This window comes from Plectropomus leopardus, chromosome 7 (assembly GCF_008729295.1).
Source record: "Plectropomus leopardus isolate mb chromosome 7, YSFRI_Pleo_2.0, whole genome shotgun sequence".
NCBI classification, from domain to species: domain Eukaryota; kingdom Metazoa; phylum Chordata; class Actinopteri; order Perciformes; family Serranidae; genus Plectropomus; species Plectropomus leopardus.
Genome location: NC_056469.1, coordinates 2,864,636 through 2,876,695, shown reverse-complemented (window position 1 = coordinate 2,876,695; position 12,060 = coordinate 2,864,636). Strand labels below are relative to the sequence as shown.

General features: G+C 38.2%; 1 protein-coding gene across 1 annotated transcript in view; it reads right to left on the bottom strand.

The window, feature by feature from the left end:
- Positions 1-12,060, bottom strand: part of ascc3 (activating signal cointegrator 1 complex subunit 3) — a 202,737-nt gene that overhangs the window by 178,327 nt on the left and 12,350 nt on the right. Inside the window, 2 exon segments of the mRNA XM_042490728.1 lie at positions 2,442-2,559; positions 8,686-9,263. Of these exon segments, the coding sequence (XP_042346662.1) occupies positions 2,442-2,559; positions 8,686-9,263 (696 nt within the window).

Sequence of the window (12,060 nt, the reverse complement as noted above, 5' to 3'; positions counted from 1 at the left end):
GGAACGCTACAAAGTTCAAACAGCATGGTGATACACAAGGCCCCCAAAAAGTGTGCTGGGCTTTTCAAAAAAGCCATCAAGGGGAATAACCAACATGTCATGGCAGGTGGCCCCAAAATACTATTCCCCATAGACTGACATGGCGAAAGAGACGTCGGTAAATCAGTGGTTATATTTTTTAAGGATCCCAACCCAACAAAGCAAACCGTTCACTTTCATAGTTTGATCCTTTGTGTCTTGAAACATTTTACCTCCATTCAAGTTTGCAGCGTTTAATTGATTTCAACATTTTTTTGTTGTTTTTTTAGTTTTCACCTAAGTATGACTTAGGCTTCTCACAAAATAAACAAAATAGCAAAGATAATAATAACAAGAAAAAAGTACTTTTGGAAATCACCAAAGACCGCGTAGTGTGATATTATCATGACTCTTAAGTCATGATACAATATAATCATTATTATAATTTGTAACATTTGTGGTATATTGTAATCTAATTTTTTCAAATACATATTATGTCCCAAATAACACTTCATTTGTTTTAATTTTGTACAGTTTTAAAATTTAAATTCGATTCTCAAGTCAAGTCGAGACTCACAGCACAGACAGCTCTCGTTAAAGCTTTTCCATATGACCTATTACTACATGGGTCAATTATAACAGGGCAGTGTTCAGGATCCAGGACAGTTGCTCGGAATTGGGACTGTCTTAAATTTTTGAAAAAAATTTGTAAAAGCACCAATATTTAACCCTACAATATGTTTGCAATATCAATATTAGGGTATCTGGTAAAAAATATTGTGATAATTTATTTTCTCCATTTTGCCCAGCCTTCCACCACAATTATTATAAATCACTGGACAAGATCTACTGAAAAGCTGGATAAAAGAGGAAATTTCTATAAAATCTCCTCAATATCACTGAAGACATTTTAGGTTCCCTTGAGGTGTTTGGGTTTTTTTTCTTTCTTTTTTGTTAAAGAGTTGAGGTGATGAATTGCAGATGAATAAATAATGACGGCGTAAATACCACATGACAGATCAGGCGTTTGGTCTGACTGCATTGCACAACAATTCTAAACTGCGTTTAAACATACTGAAATTAAGCAGCAAAGGACTGCCCGTGAGTAATCTCCAATGTAATATTCATCACAGCTGTCAAAGGCACTGCTGCACCAGGAGGGGAGACTCCCCGCTATAAATACACAGACCCATCACTGGCACCTGTCTGTTATCATCGTGCTTTGAAAATAAAGAAATATGGTCTGATATCAGTCAAAACAAGACAATCTGCCTAATAGCAGTGGGGCCGAAACAGCAAAGCTTGTTTTTCCAGGCTCGTTTTTTTTTTTATTCTGTATGACAAAAAATGCAAGGCAAAAAAACCTCAAGAACACCTCGAGACTAGAGCTCGACCGATATATCAGTCAGCAAATATTACTGGCCAATAGTGGCCCATCAAAGATGTATCAGTATCAGCTTATATGTTGTCTTTAATGCACAATACACGAAGTTTTATTTTTAACAGAACATGATGAAGAAAAAGATGCCTGGAGTAATTTAAAATGATCAAATTCCCAATGAAGTTCACTTTTCAATGTTCTGATTTCATTTTTGACAATAAAAGTTTACTGTCAAACTATAAATTATCCTGCCTTCATTATGTTATCTTTGTCTCAAGTTGTTGATAACCATATCTGAGGGATAACTGCATTACATAATTAAATATATATAAAATATATATACATAACATCTGTCGATACAGTGCCTTGCAAAAATATTCACCCCCTAGGCATTTTTCCTATTTTGTTGCATTACAACCTATAATTTAAATGGATTTTTATTGTGATTTCTGGTAATGGACCTACACAGTCATGATGCCACTTGGTGGAAAACCTCGTTCAGTAGTGCTGCAGACTCAAGGGCCTTTCAGACCAGATGTATATGAACTAAGATCATGTGATGTTTAGATTGCACACAGGTGGACTTAATATAACAAGTTATGTGACTTTTGAAGAGTGTCATAGCAAGGGGGGTGAATACATGTGCATGCAAAATTTTCATTGTTTTATTTTTTAGAATTTTCATTTTTCATTTCATGTCGACAATATTGACTATTCTGTGTAGGTACATTACAAAAATCCCAATAAAAATACATTTAAATTACAGGTTGTAATGCGACAAAATCGGAAAAATGCCAAGGGTGGTGAATACTTTTGCAATGTCTGAATTTTCAACTCCCCAATATTGGTATCGGCATCATCCCGAAATAATCCAGTATCAATCAGGCTCTACTCAAGACCTTCAGATATTTTTCCTTATTCATTCATTTCCTTATTTATTCATTAATTCATATCTGGTATTCAGGACTATTTCAAATAGAGTCAATACAAGTGCAGTTTTTGTTACCATGGAGATGACCTGGTTGCCATAGGGCTGTCTCACCTGGTGGGTAGCCAGTGCTGTCAGGTGGGATGGCGAGGAGGGAGTCGACGATGGCTGCCCTTCGCTGGAGGAGGGTGGAGATCATCTCCAGCCCCTCTGGGCCCAGCAGCTCGAACGGGGGGGGGGGGGGGGGGGGGGGGGGGGGGCAGTTACCGCAAGCCAAAAATACAGTCATCTACAGTAGCAGCATAGCACGTGCGCACACACACGCACACACATACACAAACGCACACGCACACACAAGCACGTATACACATCCTATGGCTCACCAATACCCCCAAACACGCTTTTACTGCCAAGGCTGAGCACCTGGTAATTACCATCCGCCTGGTACAGAATATGCTCTGCCGCTTAGCCTCCCAAACATAGCCACCTGGCACTTAGCAAGTGACAGAAAAACAACAACAACAACAACAAGAAATCGTGCGCACAGCAGCACACAATTAAAACCTTAGCGGAGAGAGGGCTGCAGTATCATTGTGAGGTGGAAGTGATGATGAAGATTGTGCTCTCTAACTGGAAAATAGCAGACCTGAAGGACCTGGAGGTGTAATTTGAATCTGTTAAAAAATCCCCCCCCCGCTTCCACATCTCCTTTCAGGTTCGGTTTCAGAATGGAGGCACGGCTTGCTCTTTCAGTCTGTCCTCCCTTGGGAAGGCAATAGTCAGCACGGCAGGAAACTAAAACAACAGACGCACTTTGATGTCAGGTCAGCCATCGTCTTTGTTGGGGTTATCTTTGTTTCCCTCGGTGGTCTCTTTTATATTTGTTCTAAACTTCCATTGGTCCCTGTGAATGTCTCAGTTTTATTAGAGTTGAGTGTGCTGTGTGTCGGCAGTGGGTGGGAGCTGGTGAGGTGGGTTGGGGTTTCACCTGCTCAAAGGGAATGTTTTTTAGATTTTTTTATAAACTCTCACGAATTCTGTCCTTGGAGTTGACTGATTAGGTGTGCTTTCTGCTGGGACTGTGAGTCTCTCCTGCAGATGGATTCTGTACAGTCCGCCACCCTGCAGGCAAGTCCAGTTCCAAAGCATTAAGTGTATAATAACTCCACATCCTCACAGCCACAGGTCAAGGAGTGTAAATGTCTGTGTCCCCTGCTCCTTTATCAGTGATTAAATATTCAGCCTGGCCTGCTCAATTTTTCTGCTGATAAATGGAGCAGCTGAAGCATTATTTGGACAGAGTCACCACTGGGAAGGGCTGGATCTCCCCTGAGACCAATCCAACCTGAACCCCTATTTGAAAACTGGAAGTACTGCCTTGCAGTCGATACCTCTGTGCACCAGTCAAGTTACACTTGTAGTGTACATCCATGTCTGCAAAAACATTGTGCTTCACACATATGTTCAACCCACCAGCACAAAAAATCTCTACAGTCAGCACAGTTTCAAGTTGTCACCAATTCAGTATCTGACCCTTCTGTATGACAGTGAGTAATGGTCAGAACAGGTTTTTTGCAGAACATTATGATGTCACAGTTAAACTTGGACAATTTGGATGTACTCTATAATGTCAACACTTCATTATTTTATCCTATAAGGCATTTGTGTACAATTTTGTCCTAATTAGTGCATGAATTCTTGAATTACAGCCAAAAACATGTTTTTTAAGGTCAGCGGCTTTTGATCAAAAAATTCTAATCAGATCATTGTTGAGTCTTGGAGGACGTTTGTGCAAAATCTTGTTCACTTGCTTATTTCATTGTTAAGTCCAAGCCGACAATTGTAACACATTTGTGGACGTAGGTACAGACGTAGCTGCGGTTGTAGGTGCTGCTGTATGTATGGTCATAGGTGTCGCTTTAGGTACGGTCGCAAGTATTAATGTAGGAACATAAGTTAGGGGCGGACAACCCAAAACATAAATGCCTCCAACTACTGCTATCACGAGTGCAGAGGCCATAAAAAAAGCATCTTAAATTCATCTAAAGCAGTGAAGTAATCATTGCAGTTACCGTCATGATATGCCATACAGTGACGCTTAAAATACAAGGATTTAAATATGCAAAAAGCAAAAGTGAAATAAAATATATAGGCACTAATATATGTATACATGTACAGATAATACTGTAGATTAAAATGGAAAACAATAAGAAAAAAACATTTGTGTAATTTTATGCTGACAGTTTAAAAATCTATATTTGGATAATCTTTTCAAGCAGAGTCTATATGATAAATAATGAACACAATGAACTTGATGTTCTGAAAATTTAATTACAACTCTTTGCAGCATTTTGTGCAAACTATTGTCTTATCTTCAGCCATATCCACACTAATAAGTTTTCATTTTACAACAAAAATTATAGCTGTGCTTTCTTTTTTAAATCTCGTAATGTACCCAGCTTTGGATCATAACATATCAAGAATTAATTTTCAGATGCTCACATTCACAAGAAGATGAAACTTTTACAGTTACATCAGTTTTTAAACCCAAATAAAAGCCAAAAAATGTCCTGCAAAAGACAGCAAGTTTTCTTGTTTTTAGGCAAGACAATTTCTAGAAACATCTTTTGTTACATGCTTTTACTGTGTGAATTTGGTGATCATATGCAGACCCTACACTGCACTGTTTAAGAGAAGTGAGGAGTTTGATTAAACATTTGCTAAAGGCATTTTTAAAAAAAAAAAAAAAGTTTTATGTTAGAATTTTTTATATTCTAAATTTTGACAGACATTTTTACTGCAAATGCATATCGGTTCCAAATATTATTTATTGGTCTCATTAAGTAGTAATAATCAGTATCTGTATCGACCCTGGAAAAACAACATCAGTCTACCCCTATTTCAAAACAAAAACATTATTTGAATGATAAGTTATTTAAGTTGAGCAATTCTAATTCAAATACAAAAGATTCAAATTCAGTTTGTAGTGACATAATTTCCTGCCCGTACACCTCCCTCCTCCTCTCTGAGCTCAGCAACAACTTCGAAATGTCAGCAATGGAGGGGCAGCCATGAGAAATAATAAGAAGCAGGTTCTCTCCATTGTAAGCTCTAATGGCACTGAGTGCAAAGCCTTTAAACTTGACTGTTGACTTTGGAGTCACACAGAGGTAGATGCATAAAGAGAGTCTGCAGGTGCACTCTCACTCTCTCTCACACATACACACACACACACACACACACACACACACACACACACACACACACAGAGGGCATTCTACATCTAAAGATGTCAGTGGGAGAGTTCGCTTCCAAATGCCAACTACGTGAGAAACATTGGAACCAACTGTAAGCAGCTGAACTTGTACAATTCTGTACAACTTCTGTCTCTGTGTGGTGAGAGAGGGAGAGGGAGAGCGAGAGCGAGCGAAAGAGGAGTGAGAGCGAGATGCTGCAGAGGAGCAACATGGACAATATAAAAGCCTCGGTGTCTCTGGGAGTCTGAGAATGGAAGAGGGTGAAAATGCAGGGGGACAGAATGATGGAGCACTTTCCTGATTCATAAGTAAATGTAAAGGATAGCAAATAACTGCTGGAGGAGGTTTCAACAGGCTGAAACAAAACAGTGATCCTGACCTTTATTTTATATTGCCTTTCTGTCTCTTGTCTTGGTATCACACATGAGGATGTGGAGACAGATAAAAACAAAAGGGGCTGTTTGGCTTCTCTTAGTTGTACTGTTTTAAAGCAATCAAGGACCTCTTTCTGGCCTAACCTTCGGAAAATACCCAGAAAATTGTTTTTATTTTTGTTTTTGAAATTTGTTAGAAAATTATTATGATTTTAAGGTTTTGATTTGATTTCCTAATCGTTTTTGTTTGTTTGTTTTACCATGCTTTTTTCTTTTCTTTCCTTTCTGGTGATTTTCTTGTCGCCTAATTTTTTTTTACTACTTTCTTGCTTATTATTAGGTATTTAAGCCACTTTGCTCAGGTGTCATAGGGTTAATAATATTGAATAAGCACCCATTCCTAATGTCTGATTCTATTCCTAATCTTATCTTTCTATCCTCTCCATTGCTAAAGTTTCGTAAAACTGCTGCCTTAAAGGTTGACCTCTGCCTTTATGTCTACATGTTCAGTTGCTAATAATTCCAAAGGGTCTTTATTACTTATGAAGGTCAAAGCCAAGTTGGAAATGTCCAAAAAGGTCTGGAGGTAAAGGCCAAGGATGACTGAGTCTAACAGCCAGGAAATGATAAATCCAGCACCTGGATCAAGCCCAAAAGGCCTGCTGCTGAAGGTCAAGGTTACAGAATCAATAAGAGCCCCGAGATATTAAAGGTACCATAAGGACAGGTCAAACTTCATGTCACAGAAATACCGTGTTAAGAGTTGATTCCTCATTTTTAAGTTCAAGTTCAATCTGAACCTTCAACTTCTTTTGCAGCATTAGGGCTGCCTTGCCTCTGCACACTGATACAGTTGTTTGGTGTAGTGTGGTAGACAGAAAATAGTTCCAACATAAAACTGCCTACAAGGTCTGTGGATTATTTTGACTAATTAGGTCATGATTTTTGCGAAAGTGACATTGTCTTCGAGTTTTACAAATTATTTTTTTCTTGGCATTTTGAGCACAAGCCAAATACCATCTAGTTGCAGCATATTGGAGAGAAGGCAGACATCTCTGCAGCCTATATCTTCAACACTCAGCAACTTGAACAGTCTAGATTGATTAACGGCTTTACAGGTAAGTGGAAAACTATGTACTTTTAATTTGGGGTGTCTAAAATGACTGTCCCTTCAAAATTAAAACGTTTACATTCCTTATTTTTCAATGAGTCATTTTTATATTCAAGGGTTTATGATCTATGTGTGGTAGAAAAAACGAAAGTTTTGTGTCAAGTAGATTCCCGTCTGCCACCAGGAACAATCCTGAGAAAACGTTAGCCTGCTAGCTTAGCAATCTATGAGCCACTGACAGAAAATGTAAACAAAGAACACCTTTACTTGCAGTGGTCTTTGTTTAATGAGCAGGGCTAGAAATGATGGTTATTCAGATACAATCAATATGCTGATCATAAGCAGACAGTGTTAGCTTGCTAGCACTACATGAAAAGGTCATTCTTTTTACATTGACTTGTATAATATATGAAAATAGGGCTGGGCGATATGGCTTTAGAATAATATCACGATATTTTCAGGCTATATCACAACATATAGCATATTTTGCTACTTTTAAATGCTTGTTAAATGTTAATTACTAAAATACAAAATTACTGAATGAACTGAAGTTACAATAACTTAAATAAAGTAGCTACTGTCATATATTAAAATTGCAGGAACCATAGTGCTTTTATCTTGAAGGACATGGCTCATTTCAGGCAGGAAGTGTCAATGTTTTTGTGTGGACTTCAAGCTTCCGGTCAACAGCTGGATGTTAGCAGACAGTTAAACCAATACCACGTCACCTTTAACCATGAGGATTCATTTACTGTGAGCGGACAACACACTAACAGCTCCCCAGTTCATATTTTACTAATATTTTCAAGTTGCACTGGTGCTCCGTGGTTGCAAAATGTGATTAAATAATCACAATCGGAGCTCTGCAGAAAGCCCTGCTTTGTGTGTGTGTGTCTGTGACAGGCATAGAGCCAAAGACGAGAGTGAGAGAACCGAATGCCAGTGGCTCATAGAAACAATGTGACAATTTATACTCAGTGTTCGCGATATAGTCATTTAATTTATCGCACATGGCACAAGCCCCACCCCCATATGAAAATATAGCCAGTATAATGTTTTTATTAGCAAAATAGCAGCTCCCATAACTTGCATTTGTTCACAGGCAACTCTTTTCCCAAACTAGATTGTGGCTAAGGAAAATTAAATACACACATATCACGCAAATAATTATACTCTTACTGACATCCAAATGTAAACTGTATGCAATAAAATCTATCGGAGATATTAAGGTGTTCTGATTGAAGCTTCAACAGGTGTCTCCATCCTTCGGAAGTCATGACAGAAAACTCATACTATCAATGATTTAAAAAAGAAAAAAAATCTTTTTTTTTCCTTTTACTTAATTCAAATATACTAAAAAGCCATTATCACTGGAACTTTTGTGTATTTAAGTAGGGTTACTGCATTGCATTTATTTGTTTATTTATCTGTCAAATCATCATTACCATACCTATTACCTTGTGTAAGTCCTGTCAGTGCTGTGAGAAATTGATTTAGCATAATACCTAAAACAAGTTGTGAGCCACGGTAAGTTTTGCATGTTTAACCTATGGATTCCCAAGAACAATTCATCAGATTCACCATCTATAAATTACACTGCATTTTGTGACACAAACCTCATTCTGCAGCTCATCGTCACTCCTGTGGGAGGCCAGCATTTCAAACAGGGAGGTGCACAGCTCCTCCGGGCTGGATGAGATCATGTTGCCTCCGTTCAGATACTTCTCTACCTCTGATCTGAGGATGGCTCCATCCCCAGAGCTCAAAGACCTTCCTGAGCTGGACACCTCTTCCTCACCAGCGACCTTCCTCCCGCTCTGATGGCTGTTGAGGAAATTCATAAAGTCTAAACTCATGTTCTCCTCATGAAGGCCAGAGCCGGGCAGGTCCTCCAGCGGGTCCAATGTGTAGCAGTCATAGGAGAAGGCGATGTTGCGTCCAAAGGTGGACCCTCGTTGGGGGCTGTAACGGGAGCATGTGCTCTGGATAAAATTTTCGACTCGGGATTCTCCGAGCGGAGCCACCAGCCGGGCCACGCAGGCACAGGAGGCCTCGGCTGCAGATGATGGAAAGGGGCCAAACATCTGTTTAATGGCTCGGGTCTCCTCTGTCCCCACATGGTCTTTGTTGTGGAAAGTCTCAAACAGAAAGACAGCAGCACTGTCAATGGCCTCCTGTCCATGTTCAGTCCCCACTGTAAAAGAAAACAACATATTTACACTCTGATGTCGAGACTGCAGTGATCACAACAGGCAGAGGCACAAGTCGTCTTCCTGATGGAGAATGCTGGTATAACTTACAAAGTCAGCAAGTAAATTAACTAATTTAATGCAGTTAAGTTCAGTCTTAAAACAACTGTATTTTTCTTCAATATTTAGATTTTTGTTTTTACTTGTACCTTTACTTCACTACATTTCAAAATGAAATTTCAATAAAAATGATAATCAAATTAATTATTATTTGCTATGACCCAAATGAGACTAAAATGGAATTAAAAATGGATAAATAAATAAATAAATGGATTTATTTGCCTTTTGCCTTCAAACAAAAACTGACACGATGGGAGACAGACAAATGCACAAATTAACAAATTGCTGTTTAATTTCATTCATCCTGCAAAAGAAGTTTATTAGCTGCTTGACCTTTAACACCACCTTTTAAAAGAAGCATCTTTCATCAGTCATATTTTAATTCTAAAGTATCAGTTCTCACACATTTAAGGATCGAATTTATCTACAATCCACAGAGAATTAGATATAGGCACTAACAGAACTACTGGGACAACCACAAAAATAGGCAGGCATACAGTGACATCTGTAAGAAGGTAAATTCCAACTTTATGGAATGCTGTGTATGTGGCTGTAACGTTAACAGTATTTTTAGTTTTAGTTTTTTTATCAGCTGCACAACAAATAACAGAGAAGCATTCTTGGGTAATAAAAATCTTAAAAGTCTATAAAATATATAAAAATAAATAAAAGTCTGAGGCTTCTTCCAACAATGTTGATTAATTAAGATTACACACATAAAAACAAAATAAGACTCCAAAAATAAAACTGGGTAAGTTAAATACGAGATAAAATATAGCATGAAAAAGTGAACCGACATCAGTTTCCATAGATTAGGAAGAATTTTGCCAAAATATTTTTTCTTACAATAAAACATGACTTTTAATGTTAATGCAGGAGGCATTTGGTATATTATTATTATTATTATTGAATCTATTCATACCTTTGAGGTTTGATCCAAAATCTTAGTGTTAAACAAGAGTTTTTAAAAAAGAATGTAAACACAACACTTGTTTTTTTACAGGTTTTAGTTAAAGATCGAAGACTTTTGTGCACTTGATAAATATATTTCTCTCAAATTTTTGTCACAAATTCCTTAAAAACTGTGTTAGTGAGCACTTTTGAGTACACAAAATAATGATCAAACAGCATCATTACCTTTCATTAACTCCCACAACCTGTCTTCAAAGCTGATTCTGTGAATTTGGCAGTACATTCAACTGGCCTCAGTATATATATATATGTGTGCGTGTGCGCGTGTGTGTACAATGTCGTATATATGTACGTACGTACACACTCACACACACACACACACACACACACACACACACACACACCCACCCCCCACACACACACACACACACACACACTAATGAGTGGTACCTGGATAGCAGTGTTGTGTATGGCCATTTAATGTGAGCTGTGCACTATTCATCTATTCATAGATGAATAGTAAAGACTACAGCATGAGCTCACTGTTTGAGGTCCCTGCACCTTATTTAAATAATATTCCAAACAATTCATGCTTAACCAGAGCTGCACTTAACAAAAAGGAATACAGAGTAATTGTCCAATTAGAGGAAAAAATGTCAGAGGGACAGAGGGAGAATAGAGTGAAGAAGGTTGGAGAGGTAGAGGAAAGAGAAAACAGATGAAAAGGATTTAAACCAATTAAAATAGTCTAAAAGCATCAGACTCGTAGCTGCACGTAGCAGAGCAGAATGGCTGCTTTCATCCTCTCCAGAGTGTGCGTAAGAGCAATTTTTTATGTGGATCCAGCCACATTGTTTGAGGGCAGGTTCAACACATAAAGCATTGGTAGGGCATCACAACAACAAACACTATTACTCTTGACTGGCGAATGAGAAGAAAATATACCACCATAAACGGAGAGAAAAGCAAACTAAATAAAAATCATCACAGGCTTTCATAAGAGAGCTCCGCAATTGACTCATGAAGTTCAGCTAAAACTTGAAGTGGCAAAGAGGGAGGATTAGAGCATGTAAAGCTCACTGTCAAACACCTTTCTCTGGAGTAAATCTAGTTTTTTTGGGGTGCATTTTAATATGAAATGATACTTCAAAAAGACATTATCTCTGTATTGTTGTGGGACCTTAAATACACATTTATGAGCAAATTACATGGACATCTCATCTGTGCCAGTAGTCACTGTATGGTCTTCCATTAAAAGTATAAACTAGCATTTCTGATTACTCAGAAATATGCATTCTCCTGTACCAGATCAGCTATGTATTTACTCCACTTTTAAGTCCAAGTTTGTTACCATGTCCCTGCTATCACAGCAAGCTCTTAATGATAGCTTGCAAACATAACAGACATTATGGGTGCTGTGCTATACATAGCAACTGAAAAAGTGTTACTGTTTTGCATTTGAGAAGGGGCAGATGATATAATGAATAGAATTGGAGTGCACTCGTGCACATGCTGAAAACTATCCACCCCTGGTATGCGCTACCAGCGGCCCTGCCTCATCTGTACAACTGTACACGTGAAGAGAGCTGGAGGGGACGTCGCCTGACTCCACCACAGCTGGTGGTCAGACGATGGTCTAGTCATTTCAACACAACCAATAACATTATTTGTTGACATGGAACTAATGTTAAACAACTGTTTGATTTCAATATTGGTCATTTTCAATACTCCACTGTTCAACTGCAAAACTGTGCAATATGCATCACTGAC